The 24,999-nt window shown below is 37.8% G+C and overlaps 1 protein-coding gene across 2 annotated transcripts in view; it reads right to left on the bottom strand.

Moving 5' to 3' along the window:
* The window catches only part of Dennd5a (DENN domain containing 5A), an 86,298-nt gene that overhangs the window by 18,227 nt on the left and 43,072 nt on the right, over nucleotides 1-24,999 (bottom strand). For both annotated transcript variants that reach the window (XM_027942433.3, XM_027942432.2), the window contains exons 5-12: nucleotides 23,768-23,955; nucleotides 13,076-13,393; nucleotides 11,615-11,830; nucleotides 10,407-10,641; nucleotides 7,397-7,547; nucleotides 6,303-6,396; nucleotides 3,716-3,847; nucleotides 1,200-1,352 (exon numbers count right to left, since the gene is read on the bottom strand). In XM_027942433.3, coding sequence (XP_027798234.1) covers nucleotides 1,200-1,352; nucleotides 3,716-3,847; nucleotides 6,303-6,396; nucleotides 7,397-7,547; nucleotides 10,407-10,641; nucleotides 11,615-11,830; nucleotides 13,076-13,393; nucleotides 23,768-23,955 — 1,487 coding nt within the window. The remainder of the gene's footprint in view (nucleotides 1-1,199; nucleotides 1,353-3,715; nucleotides 3,848-6,302; nucleotides 6,397-7,396; nucleotides 7,548-10,406; nucleotides 10,642-11,614; nucleotides 11,831-13,075; nucleotides 13,394-23,767; nucleotides 23,956-24,999) is intronic.

Here is a 24,999-nt window from a genome sequence, read left to right as displayed (position 1 = left end):
TTGTGTATAAGTGTTTGTGTAGGCATTATGTTTTCACTTCTCTTGAGTACATATCTGGAAGTAGACTTGCTGTATCATATGATAACCATCTTAACATTCTGAGGAACTGTCAGACTGTTTTCTAAAGTAGCTGCACCATTTTACATTCCCACCAGAACTGTACAAAGGTTCCAAATTCCCCACATATTTGATAACATTTGTTACTATATTTTTTACTTTAATAAATGATAATGGTAGGTATGAAATTATGGTCCATTGGATAAGTATACTGCTATATGTGGATAGTCATTTGAGCACAGAGAAATGTTTTGAAGGACAGATAGAACACATTGTGGCCATACCCATGAGAACAGAAACTCCATGAAGACAGATCTTCTACTTTGTTCACTGAAGTATCTCATGTGCCTACAACAATGTCTGTAAGATCTGAATAAATAGTTTCTAGATACTAAAATTTATTTTCTAACTTTTTCATGATAAATGTGCTTTATGAAAATGTTCAAGTTCCTTTCAAATTTAAAAATACATAAAAATAAAAGATAAGCATCTTTTTAAAAAATTTTTAGTTATAGATGGACACAATATCTTCATTTTGTTTGTTTATTTTTATGTGGTGCTAAGGATCAAACTCAGTGTCTCACATGTGCAAGGCAAGTGCTCTTCCACTGAGCCACAACCCCAATCCAAAGCATCTTGATTAGCAGTTGAAAGTATAGTATATTGAAATAAGGAAATTCTCTGGGTATTAAGTGGTAAAAATCAAACATTAAACTTCTCTCAAATCTTAACTGGTTAAATCATCTACTTATAAAAGAAATGTTAATTACAATCCTTTTTCCACTGGGAATGTATAATTAGTGAAAGGTCCTTAGAGTATGTTTGATACTTTCTGAGCTCCAAGTTCTTTCTCTACCTCCAGGCAAGTACCACTGCTAAACAGGAGCTAACAGACTGGCCTTCACCTTTACTCCCATGCCACTTTTAATGAGTGACAAACACAGATTTTTGAAGTTTACTTTTTTAAAAAAAAAAAAGTTTGGATCACATTTGTTTGTTCAGCTATTTCATGTTTCATTCCATAAGCAGTATGCACCACTCTTCAAAGCCAGTCAGCTGGAGAAAAGGAGTGTGGAGAGAGGCTAGCAAGTAAAGTCAGGAAGATAGTTTGCTCAACAGAAGAGGTTACACACATCCATTACCTGTTTCACTTGTAGCCCATGACTCCAAATCCTCTCCAGAAGGTCACAGAGGCTAGCAATCAAGGTGTTTTCTTCCACCCCAGTGATGTTCACCTCCCCATGTCCTAACTCCACAGCCTCGCGACCCATCTTCTCCACCAGCATTCTCTTGGTCTAGGAATCAGTTAGTAGGATAGATAATCACAATGAGCAGGATCATGTACAACTAGAGAGAGCTGTGGCAGCCTGCACAGTATGCCCACTAGTCTGGGAGGGACAAAATAAATAAGCCCAAGGGACACAGTATACCCATACATGTCAGGTTGCAGGGAGTATATACTTTAAAAGTTTAGTTAAGAAAAAAAAATGAGAACATAGCAATCACCATAGGATCCTCAGCAAGTGATTTCATCACTCTGGATTCAGCTTTTGCATTTATAAAATGGAAAGAATCAAATAAAATCTTTCAGTCATACTCACCTCTTACATCCTGATTCTATTTACATAACCTTAAACAAAACTTCAAGCATACATATAATCTAGAAATATATCTGAAATAACTGTCAAGAGGATTAAAAAATGAGGATAATTAATAAAAATCTTCAAATGCTTATTATAAAACTATAACCAAAAAAAATCTGTGTAATGATAATCACAATTTTTATTAAATATGTGTTAGGTGCTATACTAAGCATTACATTATCTCATTTAAGCCTCTCAACAATTTCAAAAGATAACTATTATCATTCTCAATTTACTGATGTGGAAATTGCCAGAAAATTTAAGTTACTTGTCCAAAGTCACACAGCAAAGAAGTAGGAGATCTGGCTTTTGAACCCAAATCTGCCTTAATCTTGAGTCCAAGTTCTTAAGTAATATTTAATTATGCTATAAATTTTCAACATCTAAAAATCTAAAAAGCAGGGAAAATAAACACCCCTCAAACTACCCTGAAGAAGCAACAACTCTTAATATTTTGTCATTTCTTTCCAGTGTTACTAATTTTTTTATTGTAAAATATATTATGGGTGTTTATGTGTTAAAACACCCAGGTTAAAAAATAAAACAGTCCATCTACACCTTTAAGGCACCCTATGTGTCCTCTTCCAATCACCTTTTCACCCTTGAAGTGACAACTTATACAATGAAACTAAACAAAATTAAGGAAATAATTGCCATGTATATGGGAATCTCTGAACAATATAATTTTAGTTTTGCCTGTATTTTTCTTTTATGATTTGGTTTTTCATTCAACTTTGGGTTTATGAAATTCATCCAAGTTGATGGGTATAACTGTCACCTGGTTCTACTGCTGTATAGCATGTCATTGAATGAAAAAGCCACAAATCATTTATTAATTGTCCTAATGATTGGCCTTTGTTTTTTTTTTTTTTTTTTCCAAGTTTGGAACTATTACAAAGAATGGTGCTCTAAACTTCTTATACCTATCTCCCAGGACACACTGCAAGAGTTCCTCCAGGCAATATACCTAAGAGAAGAATTACTACATAATGTTATGCTGTTTTCCAAAGTGACCGTATCAATTTGTACTTCCAACGAAGATTGCACCTGCTGCTTCACATGCTAGCCAAAACTTGATGGTGTTAAGACTGCTTACTATATTTCTTCAATTCTAAGCACCACATTTTCCCACATAGTACTATGTCTGAAAATGGCATGCCTTTCACAGTCATCATTTATCCAGGCAGTGGACACATAAAGCTGTCACTGCCTGGACTTGCATCTCAAAACTTGCGAATGAATTTCAGAGACAATGAAGGAACACTCTTTCAAGAAATGTAGCATTACCAATGTTTTGATGGTAGGAAAGATAACATTGCATGGAAAATCTCAGTTATCTGCCAGCATGGTGTCACATGCTTGTAATCCCAGAGACCCTGAAGGCTGGGACAGGAGGATCACAAATTCAAGGCCAGCCTCAGCAATTTAGTGAAACCCTTGACAACTTAGCAAGATCCTGTCTCAAAAAAAAAAAAAGACTGGGGGTGTAGCTCAGTGATAAAGTACCTGAACTCGATCCCCAATACCAAAATAATAAATAAATAAAAAGACCCTACATCTATCTTTCAATTTTTTAAATTATATATTAAGCTAATATCATGCAAAGCATATTTGCTCTCAATGGTATTATGCTATTTAAAACAATACAATTAATTCCAGGTTAACAGGATCTTAAAATTAGTTTTATCCCATTATATTAACAGTATTTTTTAAATCAAGAAGGAGTGGTCAGCTAGGCATGGTGGCACATGCCTGTAATCCCAGCGGCTCAGGAGGCTGAGACAGAAGGATCAGAATTCAAAGCTAGCCTCAGCAAAGTGAAGTGTCAAGCAACTCAGTGAGACCCTGTCTCTAAATAAAATACAAAATAGGGCTGGGAATGTGGCTCAGTAGTTGAGTGCCCCTGAGTTCAATCCCTAGTATCAAAAAAAAAAAAAGGCAGTGGTCAGAGCCAAGCAATGGTCTCCTTTTGTTGCTAAGGGAAACGACACGCATGCAGAAGCACCACAGCTCACCTTATTGCGGCACTCCTTCAGCAGGCCCTCTACAAACTTCCAGTTGGTTTGGGCAATGACTGATGGAGAGAGGTTGGACAGTTTGGGCTGGCGGATAGTGCTGCCCATATTTCTGGCTTCCTGGATATACTTCTACATCAAACAGAAAAATAAAAAGCTCATAAGTGACCAATAATGATGGGTGCCTGAAGAGGGCACTATCACCTCACATTTTCTTGCTCCCTCTTCTTGGTTCAGATAAGGTCAGGAGCAGAAAGTTTAAAAGGCAATTCTTGTAACAAATGGAAAAACTGAGATAATATGATTTCTATTTTTGCTGATAAAGAACTACATGAGTACTATATCTGTGATTTACAGATATAAGAGGCAAAAAAAAAAAAAAAAACATGGCTACAGCATGCCTAGCTCAATGTGCCAATCCAATCAAATCTCAGAATACCTTGAGAAAATCATTTTTTCCATCAAGTTGAGAGAAATTACTCTTCTGCCCATACCAAATATTTCTACTCTTTCTAACCTTCCTAAATTAGGGCCTGTGGGCAGAGAATATAGCTTATTAGTAGAGTGCTTACTAATAGCATGTGTGATGCCCTGGGTTCATCCCTAGTACTCCATATGCTCAAATAAATAAAAATAATAAGTTAAGGCATGAGAAAATAAGACTATACACTCAAAACAACTACTTTTCTACAATATACTGGTGATTTTCCATGTGTTATTTGTTTGGACTAAAATCCACATCAATACAGTAAACTACACACTTATATCTCCTTAGTAACTTCCCAGGTTCACAACCAACATTTTTACCCTATACTTCTCTTCTCCCTTCCCTCATATTTTTATCTAGCTGCACAACTCTGTCCACTCTGTGTTGTAGCCCCTTAATCTGCCACTATCATCAACTCCCCAAGGTTTGAATTTAATTCCTATCATCTGGACTATTGCTACCATCTCCTAACTTGCTAGCTATCTTCTGTACCTCTCCCCTCCAAAATATGTGCCCAAAATATTCATACACCAAGCTTTAGAGCCTGTCATTTACTCTTCTCTTCTAACAAGTCTATCAATCTCCAAGGCTTAGAGGTTGATGTAGAAACAGATGCTGGCTCCTACTGCAAGCAGTTTTGTTCGTTGATTACTTGACTTTCCCCCTTAATAAACTGACATTCTCTGAGGGCAAGGCTACCTCCTTGTCATCTTCAAAGTGCTTACCTCAAGTGATTTTGACCAAAAAGCACATTCAAATAAATACTGCTGAAAACAGTAATACAGAGGTGAGATGGAAGACACAGAAGTTAAGTTTCTGGTTTTTTTTTTTCTTTTTCTTTTCTTTCTCTCTCTCTCTCTCTCTCTCTCTCTCTCTCTCTCTCTCTCTCTCTCTCTCTCTTTTTAATTGACATGTTGAATTCTCAACTGTACCAACAGGAGTCAGTTTTAAAACAACACCAATACTAACACTTCTTATGCCATCCTTGCGAAAAAATCTAAGCAAGACTATATCCTGTAGTTCAACAGTTAAACATTTATATTCAAACCTTCCAGTTATCATCTATTCCTTTAAGAAATAGTAAAAGCAGCCATGTGCAGTGGTGCTCACCTATAATACCAGCAGCTTGAGACTGAGGCAAGAGGATCACAAGTTCAAGACCAGCCTCAGCAACTTAGCAAGGCCCTAAGCAACTTAGAAAGACCTTGTCTCTAAATAAAAATATTAAAAGGGCTGGGGATGTGGCTCAGTGGTAAAGTGCCCTAGGTTCAATCCCTGGTAGCAAAAAAAGGAAAAGAAAGAGCAAAGGCAAAACATTGTTTTCCTACTCACTGAAGTGACAGACACATGTGAAAACCATATGCTTTATTGGGTTATATCTGTGTAAGATAAAAATTATAGGGTTTTCTCTCAAAAAGAAGTTCCTTGAAATAGGCTTCTAAGGTAAAGCCCCATTTTCACAACTTCTCTGCAACTATGAAGGCAGGCTCTCCACCCTGAAGTTTAGAACTAGAAACTTTATTAGAAACAAATTATAGTAGAGCAGAGAAACCCAGCTTGCAAGCAATGAGGATTCAAGAGGTAAATCTGAGAATCCTCAGTCCTCAAGCACATCATCCCCCTCTTTCAGTCCCCTAAGAAAAAAGGTCAAGATTAACCATTTTAAATTAAGATATCAAAAAAATAGGAACAAGTGCCCTTGCTCCTTAGATTCAGAGATTCACAGCATTAATCCAAGTTCACTTTCCTCATTTTCACTCTAACAAAATTAACTCTTTTCCTACCACAAAAACAAAACATGCCTTACCAACTTTAAAAATTTCTTCCCAACCAGTGAGTTTGTATCATGCACAAGTATGGAGAGGATCCACAAGGTCAGTGGCTAGCTGCCATTTACACAACATCCTCCATCCTGAATTATCTATCATAACTTAGGACCAGTATCACATATCAAGAACTAGACCTATTATTAACCTTTCTTTAGGGGAAGAGGTTACTACTAGGATAAATGAATCAGACCAGAGACCAAAGAAGTGATAAAAGAGAAGGTGTGTACAGCAAAATAATAGGATCATTCTTTGTCATTCTTAAGTATCTCACCTCTCTCTGGTCATTATCTAAACGTAGGTGTTCTGTGTGCTGCTTCTGCCGATCTTTCCGCCTCCACTGGGCAGGGGCATTCCTTTTTGTCCACCTGACAGAATCAAAGCAGGCAATTAACAACATTCCACTATGGGCTGTGGTTGTAACTCAGTGACAGAGTGCCTGCCTAGCCTGTGCAACTCCAGCACCAAAAACAAACACACAAACAAAACACTAAAAAGGAGTAAGGTCAATTGACAAGAGAAAACCTGAATGTCTGGGAGGCCAATGCTGGGCACAAGAAACCACCAAGAAGTCACCAGAGACAGGTCAGAGATAAAAGCAACAACTAATATACAGAAATGTCACAATAAATCCCATTAATTTATATAATTAATATGTTTCTTATTTTAAAAGGACCCAGAAATTACAGATATTTTCTCAGAATAAAGAAATAATACTCAGGAATGGTAGCCTGGAGAATTTGGCAGAATGTTGGTAGCTAATGAGTCAATTTATTACTGAAGATCTCTTTAAAGTAAGATTTCTCTAAGAGCTGACATTTTGGACTTTCTGCTATAAATGTGTTAACTACACATGTGATTACTGTTAAAAAGGAAGAATGAAGGGAAAGGAAAGGAAAAAAGCAGTAATTGAATGAGAGAACATCCCAAGGAACACAGACTTATTTATATTGAAACATCTACAAAAAACTATAGATCCAAAACTACAATCACTCAACTCACACATACTCACCTCTAGAAGTACAGTAATCCAGCTGTTATCTTTTTCAGTTCAGGCTCCAATTATTCCAACCACCACTTATTGAAAACTATATATGCAATCCAGGCATGAGATTATTTTAAACCATCTGCAGCCTGGTTTTTTGTGGGTTCTGGACATGTGTAACAATTTGCACAGTGGAGACAGGAGCTGACAGACTCTGTCACCTATCTTCTTATTCAAACAAATGAACAACCTACATAGTCAGGTCTTCTCCATATTTGCTTTATAAAATTCTGAGGTCTTTGGAATAGCTCCAGCTCAGATATGAATGACCCTCACTTCTGTGGCTTGGAAGCTAGGTTAGGGAATTTCTGGGGTTGACTCACTTGTTGCTGGTTGGCCCAGTAGAAAGTACATCAGACTGCAGCTTAGGGAAAAAGCCTGGTTCATACTTCCCTTGTCCAATCTTCATGTCAAGTAAGTGTGGGTGAATCGCAGTATGGTCAATTTTTGCCAGACGCAGCTCAATTGCTTTCTCTGGATTAAAATATTTTTTAAAAAAGTCAAGTCAAATATTTTTTTTTAGAAAGAGTTACTCTTCCACTTCAGCCAAGATGCAGTAAAAAGGAATGATTTTACCCTCCTTCCTAAAATAACAGGAAAAAAGAAACCAGGCAAAATACATGAAAAAATGAATTTCAAAACATTGGGCAGTGCTCCCTGACAAACAGGAAATAAACGAGGTAACTCTTAAAACTGCCCCAGTTAATTGCCTTGAGAGAGTTTTCAAGCTGTGGAATAGGAAGGGGAAAATTAGACAAGAGTCTAGTGGTCTCCCTGAGTTAAAGAGACCAAGGTAGCTAGAGTTAACAAGAAATGGTAGCAGAGAGGAGAGAGAACCCAGATTTGCAGGGGTTGAGTATTCAGTAGGTTAACTGATTAGTTCAAACAAGTAAAGCAACTACTCAAGGATGGGAAAAGAATCACCTGAAAGTTTAGAAGGAATAATATATACAGTTCATATCCAGAGCTAGAAAACCAGTCTTTAAAACCTCATCATAGGTCTTTAAATCATCTTTAAATAGATCTTTAAGCTATCATTCATAGGTCTTTAAACAGAGTACTAAGAAGAGTCTTGCCTCAGTAGAGGAAAATAATTAGCCACAGACTAAAGGATTCTCTAGTTCTACCAAATAAATATCTAAAGGAAAGCCCAAAAGAATCAAACTATTTCCAAATAAATTATATCCCAGAACAATAATCAAGAATATTTGGGGCTGGGGATGTGGCTCAAGTGGTAATGTGCTCACCTAGCATGCGTGAGGCACTGGGTTTGATTCTCAGCACCATATAAAAATAAAATAAAGATATTGTGTTCAACTAAAACTAAAAAATAAATATTTTTTTAAAAAGGAATATTTATAGGAAAACAAAGTATCCAGGACTCAAAACGGTAAAATTCATCTAATCAAAGATTACCAGGTGTTATGGTTAAATATTAGGTGTCCCCCAAAACCTCATGTGTGGGGCAATGCAAGAAAGCTAGGAGACGGGATAACTAGGTTATGAGAGCTGGCCTTCTATGGACTGACCTCTGAAACCATGAGTCCCCCAAAATAAGCTTTTCCTCCTCTGATTTTTCTTGTTTGGTCTCTTGCTTATAGCACTGAAAAAGGTGCCTAAAACACCACCAGGTGAGCAAAGAAGCCAGATAATATAACAAATGATAGAAAAAAAAAAAAAACTAGTCATAAAATCTTCATTAAGCTGCTCAGGACCAAAGCCTTAGGCAGGGTGTAGTCTACTTATATGGGTAATGTGCCCTTAAGCCTTACCTAAGAGTCATCTTAAATGAAAAACCTGGGAGAGAAGCTATTCAGTAAAGACAGAAGGCTAAAAAATGTAAGGTTGAGCTAGGCATGGTGGTGCATGCCTATAATCCCAGCTACTCAGGAAGGTGAGGCAAGAAGACCACAAGTTCAAAGCCAGCCTTGGCAACTTAGTGAGATGCTGTCTCAAAATAAAAATGGACTGGGAATGTAGCTAATTGGTAGAACAACCCTGGGATCAATCCTCAGTATTATAAGAAAAGAGAAGGGAAGGGAAGGGGAAGGAAGGGAGAGAGGGTGAAGGTAAGGTTGATGAAGGCAACAAGACTTTGTTCAAACTGTTATCACTTGTATCCTCAAAACCTAAAAACAAAAACAAACAAACAACAACAACAACAACAAAACTCAAAGCCTGGCGTATCCATTCATTTGGCAAATATTTGTTGAGCACTTAGCATATGTTAAGCATATATATGGTGGTAGTTATATGGAAAATGAATCAACAAAAATATACAAAAATACAGTAAAGAAACTGATCATCCCATAAGGAAGTGAACCCACTACTTAATCTAACACATTGAGCTGAGACTATCCTCTAAGTTGATCGAGATGCAGACTCTGTGAACAGAAAGGCATATTCAATCATTTGTGTAGTTCACAACTGTTCATATCCATGTGTGCCAGGCACAATGCTGGAGGACTACGGTTAAGAAAATGAATAAATATGGTCTCCACACTTAAGCTGTTCCTAATAATTATAGCACAAACAAAAAGAAAGAAAGAAAGGAAAAAAGAAACTATAGAGTAAAGGGAAGGACAAAGCATCAAAGGGCACAGAGGAAGAATCAACCGACATATCCTAGGGCATCACAGAAAGCTTCAGAGAGAAGGGATGTAGGCTAGTTTTATGATAAATATCAACTTCTTACTCATTCACCCCTTCTTTCTTGATTATAGAACTTCAGTATTGTCAGGGTAACATTACTCTCAGTTCAGTGTTCACTTTCACAGCCTTCCTTGCACTTAAAGGCAGTTAAAAACATGACTCTGGCCTATGACTCAAGAGAGCTTATCGAGAATTTCCAGGAAAACTTTTGTTTTCTGATGAAAGGGGGAAAACACAGCTGTTATCAACTTTTCCCTCTTGTTGGCTTGCATGTGAATATAAAAAGCCTCTTATAACCATGAGGTTATCAGCATAAATCATAAAAGCCAACATGCTAAGGAAAGCTGAATAAAATGATAGAATCTCAGTTCTGAGCAGCTGAGCAAACACCAGCAACCACCAATTTTGAACTTCTTGCTAATTTAAGAAAAATAACCTCCTGCTTAACCCACTGTTGATTAGGTTCTCTATCTCTTACAGCAGGACCCATTCCCAATGGACACAAGTGTTAAAGGATGACAAGAAGATTGCTAGGCAAAAACAAAGAAAACAAACATTGCAGGCAATGGTAAAAACATATGCAGAGGCAGAAACAGAGGAAGAGGCGGGCTGTTTAGGAACCAAGACCTGTTGATGACATAGTCCAAGAGACTAAAATGTATAGCTCCCAGGAGGCCTTACCTGCTTCGTCCACAGTGGTACACTTCTGGTACATGGATGTTCGGAGAGTAGGCGTCCGAACATTCAACAGCCTGATCTTGTCCACCCGAGAATCAAATACCCGGAGAACAGGGTCTTTATCATCATCATCATGACACATGATTTTGTTGTCAATGAAAGATGCAAACATCTGGGTCTCCAGGAATCTTGAGAGGAAAGGCAGGTAGGGCTCAGGCTGATCTGACAAAAAAGATGCCTGGTGGGATCAAAAGGAAACAGTTATTGACAGGGAAACAGTATGTCAGCCTTGAACTGCAAAGGCAACATGTCCAACGGATGCAGTAGGCGAATTCTTCCAGAGCTTTCCAGGTCTTTATGAAAAGCAAACTGCAAAATCCCTTCCTTCTTTTATTTTTCGGGGAGGGTGGGGTGGGGTGGGGTGGTACTGGGATTGAACCAGGGGTGTTTACAACTGAGCTATATCCCCACCCTTTTTTATTTATTTATTTTTTTAGTCAGGGCTTGCTAAATTGCCTCAAACCTGTGATCCTCCTGCTTCAGCCTCCTGAGTGGCTGGGATTACAGGCATGAATCACTGTGCCAGGCTGTCCCTGCGGCTTCTTTTTTAAAAACACTCATACTGTTACAAATTTACTCATGTAACTTTTTGAGGCAACCAATCAATCTAAATGAACACCTTTGCCTTAAGAGTCCTTTTCTGCAGCACTGCACAGAAAGGAAGGAGGAAAAGGAAGGGAGACAAAAGTGGGGAACAGGAGAGGAGAGGAAGAAAGAGAAGGAAGAGAGAGTCCTTTGTCTGGGTATAAATCACCTGATAGTAATAATTAGCACATCTGTTTTTAAGCAACACAACCTTCTAGTTTACCAACATCTGAAGACAATAAAACTTGTTCCACCCAGTGAAAGGTTGAGGAAGGAGGATTGCAAGTTCAAAGCCGGCCTCAGCAATTTAGTGAGGCCATAGGCAACTTAGACCCTGTCTCAAAATAAAATAAATAAATACATTTTAAAAAGGGCTGAAGGGCTGAGGATGTGGTAGTGGTTAAGCATCCCTGAGTTCAATCCTCCTGGCTCACAAACCACCACCAACCCCCCCAAAAAATCACTTGTTTCAGTAATATTGCAAAAGAAAATCTCATTTTAGGTTACTTCAAGAAGTAACTGAGTTCTCATTCTAATCACCTCTTCCCCAGCAATATTACACTCACTTTATCAAAGTTTTGCATCTGCTCCCGGTTGGTAAACCAGGACTCCTTATCCTGGCTGGGCTGAATAACAAACACTTCATAATCTGCAAACATCTGAGTAAAACGATTTGCAAAAACTTCCCGGATCTGAATGTTTAGCTGGTAAATTCTGAGTTCTTCTTCATCACACTGAACTTTAATATCCTTATTGTTGCTGGAGTCTTCACGCACTTCCAGCTGCAAAAAAGAAACAACAGCTAAGTACAGATACTCTTTATTCAAAAGAAATGCAAATCTTCTAATTTTTTTCCCAGTGGTTATTTACTTAGCAGCAAAAGTAAGAAGGTGAGAAAAAAATAAGGAGAAATGGGAAGAAAAAAATAAAAGAAAGGGATTCTGATCAGGAGGAAAGTTTAAAAGCTCCATTTGAAGGTATCTAGCAATTCAATGAAAGTGAAGGTACCATCATAAGAGAGAAATTCAGCCACAGAGGAAACAGTGCTGAATATCTCAAGGGCCAAACAGAAAGGAAGGAATGTAGGAAGTAATTGAAAAAAACAGTAATACAAAGAATCAAGATTAGACGTTGGTTCTCTACCTCTTTGGATTTCTTCCCCAAGTCACTTTCTGTATGTTTTTCCCTAAGTATTTTCCCTTTTAGAGGACAAACAAACAAAAAAATAAAACCTTTTTAATCTCCCTAATTATCTCTCTGCTCTTTAACAGGCCATTATTTTTAAAAAGAAAACATAACTTTTACACAAATATAAGAATGGGAGAGGTAAGAAGAAGATAGGTAACAGGACTGGGGTTTAGGTCAGTGGTGGAGGCTTGCCTAGCAGGCGTGAAGCACTGGGTTCAATCCTCTGCACCACATAAAAATAAATAAATAAACAAAAGGTACTGTGTTCATCTACAACTAAAAAAAAAGAAAGAAAAAAGAAGATAGGTAACCAAGTACAGAAAGCTTAGTTTCACCAAAGTCAGAAAACAAAAGTTAAATGCATCCCTGGAAAGAGCACAGGATTAGAATTCAAGAGGACCAGTTCTGGCCTCAGCTCATCTATTTGCTAGGCATTGAATCAGGCAAAACCATTTGGGCTCTCTAAAGTTTGCTTTTTTCAGCTATAAAACAATTAACACCTGTCCTAAGTTCCTTGGGTTGCTGTGAAACTCATAGGGCAATGAATTTGAAAAAAGTTCTGATCATTACCACCACCATTCTCTCCAATGGAGTTACTCTGCTATAGTTCTCACACAGAATTGCAGCAGGCTTTCCTTAACATGTGTTGGAGAAGCTATCCAGATTCTGATTTGAGTAGCATTTGCCAGGACCACATTTACTCTAGAGCTGAATCAGTCTCTTACTGTACACAAACATGCCTTGTGCCGAACTGGGTGCTTTATCATCCCACACCTTACTCAACAAGGACAGCATTCAAGCACAAATGAAATTTGTAAGACTTAAATTCAGCATCTTACCTTTTCTAAGCTTACCCCAGTCCTCTTGACCAAGGCTTGCAGCCGGGCAATAGTTTCATTCTCCTTAAGGAGCTCATAGGAATGCAAAGGGGAACTAGCAATATTCCCATTCCTCTTGTCAGAGACAAGCTCAGAGGCCCGGAGCCTTTTCAACTTAGAGGCACTCTCGCTGCAATGAAGGTTTCCTTCAGGGGGAATGCCAAATGCCATGAGAATCTCAGAGACTTCCTGGACAAACTCCAATTTGTTGGGAAACTGAGGCAAGTCCTCTGGTAGCTCGATGAAATGGTTATCAACGTCCACAAAGCAGAGGTTAGCCTGGAAATCAAAACAGGAGGAATCATGCAAACAATTCCGAAAAATCAAGGAAGAAGTTTTATAAAGGATAATGAAAAGAGAGGGAAGAGGATACACCTGAAACAGGAATATATGAGAAGTTGGGGCTCAGATGAGATAGACCTGACAGTTTCTAGTTGTGAGATTTAAGGAAAGTTACTTAACCTGACTCCTTTTCCTTGGCAATAAAATGGAGATAAAATTAAAATCATTCATGTTAGAGAGTAGTGAGGATATTGTGTTACAGATATTAAGCATCTAACACAGAAATTTAACATGTAGTATATTCTTTTTTTAATATCTTTATTTTATTCATTTTATGTGGTGCTGAGGACTGAACCTAGTACCTCACGTGTGCTAGGCAAGCGCACTACCACTGAGCTATAACCCCAGCCCTACATATAGTATATTCTCCTTAAACATTTGATAAATTCATGAATTCTACAGTCAGCAAAAAGAACAACTGCAACTTAGACTTTCTAACGCCTAATGTTTGTGGCTGATCCTGATGATTCCTATGCTTTCTTTTGGCTTTAAGACTGCTTCTAGCCGCACATCTGTAATTCCAGCAGCTCAGGAGGCTGAGTCAGGAGGATTGCAAGTTCATAGTCACTCACCTATACCTCTAATGGGAACCTGCATAAGTCGTATACTTCATTCTTTTTAACTTCTTCATTCTTCTTTAATCTTTTTGAACATGTCAAAGTCTTTCCTATCTCAAGATCATTACTTAACATGGTTCCCCATTATTCCTGAAAAACATTTTCCCTATACACTGTGTTACATAGTATATACAAATGTTCAACTTTAAAGTAAGATATCTGTGTTCCTAAGTGATTGCAACAATTTATATTTTTACCAGCATTCTAATGCAACCTACAGATTCAAAATCCTTTTAAAACTTGGTATCCTCACACTTTTGAAATTTTGCCAATGAAAGGAGAATAAAATGGTATTGCATGGTACATTTGATTTATACTTCTCTGCTGATGAAATTAAGAAATGTACATTTTTGTGCAATCCCTATTCATATTTTATATCATTTCTCTACTGTGTTGCTCATCTAACCTTCTTAATGACTTATAATTCTTTTATATATATATTTTTGGGGGGTGGGTATAACTGAGGATTGAACCCAGTGGTGCTTAGTCACTGAACCACATCTCTAGCCCTTTTTAAAATTTTGATACAGAGTCTTACTAAGTTACTTAGGGCCTTTCTAAATTGCTGAGGCTGCCTTTGAACTCATGATCCTCATGCCTCAGCATCTAGAGCCAGGATTACAGGCGTATGCCACCACACCCAGTTCTTTATATTTTCTTGATGCTAACTCTTCATGGGTTAGATGTTATTTAATTTTCTCCTAGCTATTATCTTTAAGATATCTTTTTTCTTTATAAGAAGATCAAATATGCCAATCTATTTTATGGGTAGTGATTTCTGTATCTTGTTTACACAATGTTTCTCTATGCAGAGGTCAGAAAGGTATTCACAGACATTTTCTTCTCTGGAAGATTTAAACAAGTGCTTTTGACATTTAAGCTTTTTTTTTTTTTAAGAGAGAGAGAGAGAGAATTTTTTAATATTTATTTTTTAGTTTTCCGTGGATAAACATCTTTATTTTTATGTGGTGCTGAGGATCTAACCCAGCGTCCCGTGTATGCCAGGCGAGCGCGTTACCACTTGAGCCACATCCCCAGCCCCATTTAAGCTTTTTTAATCCATCTGAAATTGATTTTGTTATGGCATGACGTTATGGCATGAGATATGAGATATAGATCCTTTTTACTTTCCCCTTATTTTGTTAGTCAGCTTTTGTCACTGTGACTAAAATACGCAACAAAAACAATTTAGAGGAGGAAAGATTTATTTTGGTTCACAATTTCAGAGCATTCAGTCCATAGTTGGCTGGCTTCAAGGAAGAAAGATCATGGTAGAGGGTGAGGCAGAGGAAAACTGTTTAGCAGATGGCAGAAAAAAAAAATAGAGGGAGAGACAGAGAGAGAGAGAGACAGAGGGAGGAAGGGAGGGGGAAGAGAGAGAGAAGGAGAGAGAAAAGGAAGAGAGAGGGAGAGAGAGAGAGAAAGAGACATGCACATGCACCAAGAACAGATAGAGTCCCCAAGTCACACACACCCCAATCTTGTGATCTACTTTCTCCAGCCATGTCCCACCTACCTATAGTTTTCATCACCTCACAGTAAATCCATTTAAATTATTAATCCATCAGATGGATTAATTTACTAATGAGGTCAGAGGCCTCATGATCCAATCATTGCCACTCAACCTCTGAACCTTGCTACATTGAGGACCATGTTTTCAACATACAAACTTTTAGGGGGGCTTTCTAGATTCAAGCCATAATACACAATTTTTCTAGCATCATCATTAAGTAGTCTCTCCTTTGATATGATATCTCCAATTGTATATCAAAATGCTGTTTTGTTGATCTGTTTATCCCCGGGCCAATAAATCATATTCTGAAAGAAGAGGCAGGAGGGTAACATGATTAAGACCAGCTTAATATAGCTATTAAAAAACTTTCAAGCTAATTAAAACTGTATGTTTTATAGGTCCTGCATGTTTCATTCCATAAACATTTACTTAGTCAATAAATTAGTCTGCCTGCCAACATACAACTAAAAAAAAAAAAAAAAAAAAAAAAAATCTTGTCTCAAAAAATTCAAAGACTAGAAGAATCTCTTTAAGTTTCACTTTCTAGAGTTTTACAAGGACAAAACTTTGAGCCCTACCTGGTTAAAGGGTCCAATAAATACTTTTTTTTTTTTAATTTTTTTTATTGTTGGTTGTTCAAAACATTACATAGTTCTTGATATATCATATTTCACACTTTGATTCAAGTGGGTTATGAACTCCCATTTTTACCCCGTATACAGATTGCAGAATCACATCAGTTACACATCCATTGATTTACATATTGCCATACTATTGTCTGTTGTATTCTGCTGCCTTTCTCAAATAAATACTTATTGTCCAAAAATTAGCTATTTTTTATTCATTCCTTTTAATGTTTTAAAATTATAAATGTTGTCAGGCCAAGTAATCAAAAAAGATACTAAAAAATAGAATGAACTCATCTTGTCATATCACCTGCCTCACAGGTCTTATCCATACACCTATCAGAACAAGACATTGTGACCACCAGTGAGGCATACAATGCAATCATCAATCCACTTGGTTCTCTTCTCTTTGGAAGAAAAAAAGCAATTTCTCTAAAAGGAAATGTAGAGGAAGCTAAAAACTAAATCCATTCAACAATATTTAGTTGGCTTTTCTCCCATTGCTGTGAACCAAATATACAGTGTCTATAAAGAATTTTATAAACTCCAAATGATGAGTCCACATTTGTGGATATCCCCTGGTCAGAGGTGGCTGAGGTTTCAAGAAAGCAGCTCAGACACATTTCAAAGATGGACTATATGAAAATAAAATAGGAACCTCCAGTAGATACCACTAGTCATCCTTCGCAAAATTGGGTTGAAAGAGGAAGGAGTAAGAAGGCAAACGGAGAGCCAGGATCAGTGGCTCAGGAGGCTGAGGCAGGAGGATCACGAGTTCAAAGCCAGCCTCAGCAATGGTGAGGCACTGAGCAACTCAGTGAGACCCTGTCTCTAAATAAAATACAAAATAAGGCTGGGGATGTGACTCAGTGGCTGACTACCCCTGAGTTCAGTCCCCAGTACAAAAAAGAGAGAGAGAGAGAGAGAGAGGGAGAGAGCGAGCGAGCAAACAGAAAAAGAAGGTCATTTAATTTCTAAGTACATACAAGCCTCATGTTGTTTTCTCCCAGCATATAGAGAATTATGGCAAACAGAAGCAACTTATAAACCAATTCCTTGGGTACCCCTTTCCTTAGCTGACAAGAGCCTCACTCCTGCATAATAGCTCTGGGGAGAAGCAATAGCCTAAAAATGTACTAAACCCCAAGTGTTCAGTTTTCTTCTGTTAATCTCCTTTATTGTTGGAGGAGCCATGGGAAGACCTGGACAACCTGGGGAATTGACCATATCAATTTCCCAAATCCCATAAAAATCTCCCAAATCTCTTCCTGTGAAGGGTCACAATGCCCTTTTCTCAACCCTGAGTTTCTAACGCCAAATCACAATCAGCACCAGGCATAGTGGCTCACACCTATAATCCCAGCGATTTGGGAGACTGAGATACGAGAATCTCAAGTTTGAGGCCAGCCTCAGCAATTTAGCAAGGCCCTAAGCAACTTAGTGAGACCCTATCTCAAAATAAAAAATAAAAAAGTGCCGGGCATATATTTAGTGGTAAAGGGCATCTTAGTTAAAACCCTAGTACCCCCCATGAAAAAAAAAAAAAAAAAAACATAGCCAGCTTCTCCCAATAGTCTATCCTTATGTCTGAAGGGAAGTTCACCATTCGGATTACTGGGGGTTAGCTATTTAAGAAGTATTCTAAGAAAGGGCAAGAAATAAAAACCAAGACAGAATACTAATATCTAATATTTACTCTAATATCCTCTGCTTATTTCCCTGACATGGCTGTGGATGAAATAACTCCTTCCTAGATTCAGACAATGGAGCATCAAAGAGAAGCACAGGGCTGGGGATGTGGCTCAAGCGGTAGTGCGCTCGCCTGGCATGCGTGCAGCCCGGGTTCTATCCTCAGCACCACATACAAACAAAGCTGTTGTGTCCGCCGAAAACTAAAAAATAAATATTAAAAGTTCTCTCTCTCAAAAAAAAATGTTCTTAAAAAAAAAACAAAGAGAAGCACAGAACAAAGGATGCTTCCTCACAAAAACAGCTCAACACTTTCACTTGCTCAGGGTCAGTTGAGTGCTATGTGTTAGTGAAAAGGGGCGGGGGAGGGGGCTTTTTTCATACTTCTGATGTGCAAAGATGGGGCAGCAACTGATTAATTCTTTTTTTAAAAAATATGATTTTTTTAATATCTTTATTTTATTTACTTACTTTTATGTAGTGCTGAGGATTGAACCCAGGGCCTTGCACGTGCTAGGCAAGCGCTCTACTCCTGAGCCAGGACCCCAGCCCCCACAACTGATGAATTCTGATCTGGGGGGCTAGGAAATGTACACTCTTCATCCCTCTGGAGGAAGTCCCTTTTAGAAAACAAGTTTGTCCTACCTTGCTACCCTGATGATGGACCCTGTCACAAGCCCAGGTGAAATCCTGAATCCTGTCTCAAAGCAGAGTCTAAAGATCCACATGGTTTGCTCTAAGTTGCTAAAGCTGGCTTTGAATTTGTGATCCTCCTGCCTAAGTCTCTTGAGTAACTGGGATTGCAGATGTGTAGCATTACATCTGGCTAAGATACCACACAGTTTAAGGATGTCCACCAGCTGAGTACAGTGACACACAGCTGTAATCCCAGAGACTTGGGAGGCTAAGGCAAGATGATTGTAAGTTCAAAGCCAGTCTTATCAGCAACTTAGCAAGACCTTGCCTCAAAATAAAAAATAAAAAGGACCAGGGATGTGGCTCAGTGGCTAAGCACCCCTGGGTTCAATCCCCAGTATAAGAAAAAAGAAAAAAAGGATGTCCAGCAAATGCTGAAATTAGTTATCTCTGGGTAATAAAATTTGAAATAATTTTATTTTATTGTTGACTTTTTTACCATAAACATGTTATCATTTCTGAGATACCTTAAAATTGTATTTCAAAGATACTGTCATTCTCCTTTCATTATTGTGACCTTATAGTGTTTCTCTCCTTTAGAAAGCCAGTTCTCTTCTCCCCAGTCTAGGATTTTCCATAGGGACTACACAGATTCAAATATCCCAGAGGTTGGTTATCTACTAAAAATCAAAGTAAAAAGTATCTGGATATTAACTGTCAGAGGGAAAACCTGGGTGAAATGGAACTCCAAGACCCTAGAACTGCTTATGAAGCACACACTGGTATTCTATCATCCAAATGTCAGCAATCCACATGGAGAGACCGAAAGCTCATGTAATAAAGGCTATAGTAGTGATGGGGAATGCTGCAAAAGTAGTCAAACAGTCCCTTTAAGAAAACTGCTGGTCTCCAAGCACCCTCTTCATATTTCCACATATATGAAGCACACAAAGACCAATGTTGAAAGATCCTAGAGGGAACAGAACTTGCTCCAAGCCAGGCATGGTGGTACATACCTGTAATCCCAGTAGCTCGGGACAGGGCTGAGGCAGGAGGAGGGCGAGTTCAATGCCATCCTCAGCAACTTAGCAAGGCCCTAAAGCAACTCATTGAGACCCTGTCTCTAAATAAAATTCAAAAAAGGGCTAATGATGTGGCTCAGTGGTTAAGTGCCCCTGGGTTCAATCCCCAGTACCAAAACAAAAACAAAAACTTGCTCCAAGTATACTAAGAAATTTGCCTTCTTGGTTAATAACCTATTTATCAGATTATGCATGTAACATCCCTCCTTGAACTTCAACTTTCAATCATTTCTTATTATTCCTTATTCTGACTTCACAAAATCAGAATTAAATAAATTAGAAGTAGATATCAATGTTAAATATACATTTGCTTAGAAATAAGCCAATCCCAAAGAACCAAAGACTAAATGTTTTCTGATATGTGGATGCTAAGTCACAATAAGATGGGGGGTGGGGTGGAGATATTTTGGACTAGACAGAGGGGAGTGAAGGCAGGGGATGGGGCATGGGGGAGAAATGATAGTACAATGAACTGGACATTATTACCCTATGTGCATACATGATTACATGACCTGTGTAACTCTACATCATGTAAAACCACATGAATGAGAAGTTATACTCCATGTATGTATGATGTGCCAAAATGCATTCTACTTTCATGTATAACTAATTTTTTAAAATTTAAAAATATAAAATTTTTTTTAAAAAAAAACATACATTTGCTTAAAGCAAAAACTAAAAAGTTCTCTTTCTCCAGTCTTTGATATTATTCTTCATGAACATTATGGATACAGTAGACAAGTACACAAAAAATCCAGTATCTCAAGTCAATAGTTTTCTCCATCATTTAGATCTTTTTTTTCTTTAATTAATTTTGTTCTACCCCAAAGAACACAAACCTCTGAGGAGTGAGTCAAAAGAGAAAAAGGAATGGAATTTTTTTTTTTTTTTTTGTAGCTATACATGTACAGCATGCCTTTATTTGTTTATTTTATTTTGTTTATGTAAGTATATTTCTTTTAGTTCAGTTGGACACAATATCTTTATTTTATTTTTATGTGGTGCTGAGGATCGAACCCAGGGCCTTGTACATGCCAGGCGAGCGGCTCTACCGCTGAGCCACAACCACAGCCCTTATTTGTTTATTTTTATGTGGTGCTAAGGATTAAACCCAGTGCCTCCCACAGGCAAGGCACTCTTCCACTGAGCTACAGTCCCAGTCCAAGGAAGACATTTTAATTCTAAACCAAAGAAAAGAGGAAAAGGAGCAAAAAGATGCATTTGTTTTAAAGTATCACAGATATGGTCTAATTATCAGGGCATTAATCAAAGATGATACCCAGATGCCCAATTAAGTTTTGTCCCTAAGCAATTCCATGAGAATATTCTCTTGTTTAGAGGTCTCCCTACTCATATTCCACACATATGTATGTATTTTTTTAAATCATCCTCCCCTCCAAAAAAAAGTATTTAGAATTTACTGGGGATACAATTCAATGGTAGAGTGCTTGCCTACCATGTGCAAAGCCCTGGGTTTAATCCCCAGCATGGGAGAAAAAGAACTGGTGGAGGGAGGAAACAAGAGTTATATATACTCCAAAGTTCTTCCCAAGCCTGCCTTTAAAAAAAAAAAAAAAAAAAAAATCATTCTTTTTCCCCATATTTTTTATTGATACATTATAATCATACATAATAGTGGGATTCCTTGGCACATATTTGTATATGCACATGACATAACAATATAATTTGGTCACTATAATTTCCCAGTATTTACCCTTTTCCTCCCCTCCTTCTTCCCTCTGGTCCCTTTATTCTACTCTACTGATCTCCCTTGGATTTTCATGAGATTCCCCTGCCCACCTTTTCTCTTTTCCTCTTTACCTTCAACATATGAGAGAAAACACATGACCCTTTGGCTTATCTTCCTTAACATAAGGCTCTCAGGCTCCATCCATTGTCCTGCAAGTGACTCAACTTCTTTCCTTTTTTTTTCTTTTCTTTGGTACCAGGGATTGAATCAAGGGGCACTTAACCACTGAGCCATATCCTCAGCCCTTTTCGTTTTTTATTTTGAGACAGGATCTCGCTAAGTTGTATAGGACCTCACTATATTGCTGAGGCTGGCTTTGAATTTATGATCCTCCTGCCTCAGTCTCCTAAGCCACTGGAATTATAAGTGTGAGCCACTACATCTGGTTTCATTCTTCTTTTATAGCTAAATAAAACTACACTGTGTATATATACCACAATTTCTTTTTTAAAAATATTTATTTATGTATCTTTAGTTTTTTAAAAATTTTTTTTTAGTTGTTGATAGGCCTTTATTTATTTATTTTTACGTGGTGCTGAGAATCGAACCCAGTTGCTTTTCATATGCCAGGCAAGTGCGCTACTGCTAAGCCGCAATCCCAGCCCCTATCTTTAGTTTTTTAGGTGGATACATTAGTTTATTTTTATGTGATGCCGAGGATCAAACCAGTGCCTCATGCATGCTAGGTTGAGCACTTTACCACTGAGCCACCACCCCAGCCCCCACAATCTTTATCCATTCATTCACTGACAAATACCTAGGCTTGTTCTATAGTTTGACTATTGTGAATTGTGCTGCTATAAACATAGGTATGCATGTATTGCTACAGTATAATGACTTTAATTTTTTAGGATAAACACTGAGGAGGGGTATAGCTAGATCGTATGGTGATCCACTTCTAGTCTTTTGAGAAACTTTGACTTCCATAGTGGTGGCACTAATTTACAATCTTACCAAAAGTGTAAAAGTATTCCTTTTTTCCCCACATGCTCTCCAGCATTTATTATTGTTTGTATACTTTATGATTGCAATTCTGACTAGAATGAGATAAAAATCTCATTCGAATTTTGATTTGCATTTCTCTAATTGCTAAAGATGTTAAATACAGTTTCTTATCAGCCATAAAATATGAAAAAGTTGACCAGTTCTACTGGTAACTCCAAGAAAATGAAAAATAAAGCAAGCTTATTTCTTCTTTTTTTTGGGGGGGGGCGGGGTGGGGGCTCTGGTATAAGGGGACAAATAGTCAAGACTAGTATCACTGATGCTGGGGATCAAACCTAGGGCCTGGTCCATGCTAGGCAAGTGCTTTACCACTGAGTCACATCTCCTGCTTCCAAATAATCTCTTCTAAACATGCTTAAATCTATTTTAAAATGAAGTAGGAAACAGAAGCAAGAGAGGAAAAGTATTTCCTCAAGCTCTCCTTGTATTGAACTAAGAAATTTTCAGAACAGGCTCAGGACCATAAGAAACACTATGATCAGATCAACTTCTATAGACCAACTATGGCCTATAAAAGAAAGCCACTGACTTGTCAATATGCATCTATTTTCTAAGGTAGTTATTAAATTCTATGGGATTTGTTTAAAATTATAGGAAGTAAAAAGTAAAATTCAGCGTAACATATGAGAACAATTGAAGCTGGTTTTGAGAACACAGGGATTCACTGTGATATTCTTTTGTGTATTTTAGCTATAGAATTTTACATAATAAAACGTGTCTCTAATAAATGTTTTAAAAGTATGTAAAATATCCTGGGTTTGTAAGGGCTCACAGTTAGTCAGGAGTCTGGGGTAGGAAATCCCAATCTGTTTCATTAATTTAGCAATTTTGCTAGACTCTGTTCCAAATTAAAAAATAAAAAGGGCAGAGGATATATCTCAGTAGTAAAGCACCCCTGGGTTCAATAACCATACTGGTAGGAAATATAAAGTACCATGTTTGAAAAAAAATGTGTATGATGCTGGGTGAGTAGCACATGCCTCTAATCCCAGCAATTTGGGAGGCTAATGAAGAAGGACTGAAAGTTTGAGGCCAGCCTCAGAAATTTAGCAAGACCCTCAGCAACTAGCAAGACCCTGTCTCAAAATAAAAAAATAAAAGGACTAGGGATGTAGCTCAGTGGTAAAGTGCCCTTAGGTTCAATCCCCAATACAAAAAAAGAAAAAGCGTATTAAAAAGATATTAAAAAAAAGAGATTATAGTATCAGGTAATAAAAGATAGTAAAATATCTCTGGAATAAGTTGAGCTAAATGTCTATTATTTGTACTTTTTTCCTGAAAAGGTATTCCTGTCCCCCAAAATAAAATAAATTTGGTGACACCATAGTGGGCTCATCCCAAAGCCTCTGTCCACCCAGTCCTAGATGAGAGGCACCAAAACTCAGGCTCTCACCTCCTGAGGCAGTTCCAGCTTTGACCGGTCATCCAGGCCATTGGAATGCAAGCCCATCAGGTACGGAACAGGAGCATCTAAGAAATGCAGGAGAGAAGCCGGGAGAATAGGGACATAGACATGCTGCCACTGGAAAGGAAACATGAGAGCTGTAATCGTCTCCGCCACAGTCATCAGTCTCTGGTAATCTGGGTCAAAAAAGAAAGAAAGAAAGAAAGAAACACACACAAATCAGTCAAAAATGAGGTACTTGCTTTTCAAATAGTAACTTAAAACCTTCAAAGCAATTTCACATTACAAAGGATCAGGATAAACTTCAGAAAGGACATGCTCAATGTGACTATTTTGTAGGTGTCAAAGATAACTTAGAGATTCCTACACACACACACACACACACACACACACACACACAGGTCCAACTAATAAGAAAATTTAATATGGAAATAAAGAAAAATAATAAATAGCACCTTGATTCAGTACGACCCCCTTCCCACACACAGGCCCAGCTAGTAATAAAATTTAGTATGGAAATAAACAGAAATAATAAATAGCACCTTGCTCCAGATACTACCCCAGATATGTTGCATGCATACGCTTAAGTACAAACAGATGAGATTAAAAAAAAAGAAAAGAAAAGCAATAGTAGTCATGATCTTCACTCAGCATGGAAGCCAAAATAGTCTCAGTAATAAAGCTTTGAAAGCTGTCTATAACCTTGCTCCTGGGTAATCAAAGTAGAGTATGACCTGTAAATAACTTTTAATTACCATGATAAATATTTTTTTGGTCTTGATCTCCAGTTCTTCACAAACCCCTGAAAACTTTATATGTTGAGATGACCAGAGGTGGCTGGGATGGGGAAAGCAGGGAGTCACCTGGATAGCATCAGGATGGGTGCTGGTCATCAGAAAAGCCAAGGCTGGGAATTTCATCTCAACCCCAATCTTATGAGAGAGGGGAGGAATTGAAGATTTAAGTTCATCACCAGTGAGCAAATGTTTCATCAATCAGGCCTACATAGTAATAAAACCTCCATGAAAGATAGTTCAAAGATCTGGTGGCAAACATATTGAGGTGCTGGGAGGTAAAACACTGGGAGAGGGCATGGAGGCTATATGCCCCTATCCCCCACACCTTTCTTTATATATTTCTTCTATTTAGCTGTTCCTGAGTTGTATCATTACTCATAATAAATAAAAACCCATAAAAAAGTAAACCACTTCCCTGGGTTT

Source organism: Marmota flaviventris, chromosome 9 (assembly GCF_047511675.1).
Source record: "Marmota flaviventris isolate mMarFla1 chromosome 9, mMarFla1.hap1, whole genome shotgun sequence".
Taxonomy (NCBI): domain Eukaryota; kingdom Metazoa; phylum Chordata; class Mammalia; order Rodentia; family Sciuridae; genus Marmota; species Marmota flaviventris.
This window is presented reverse-complemented; position numbering and strand designations above follow the sequence as displayed.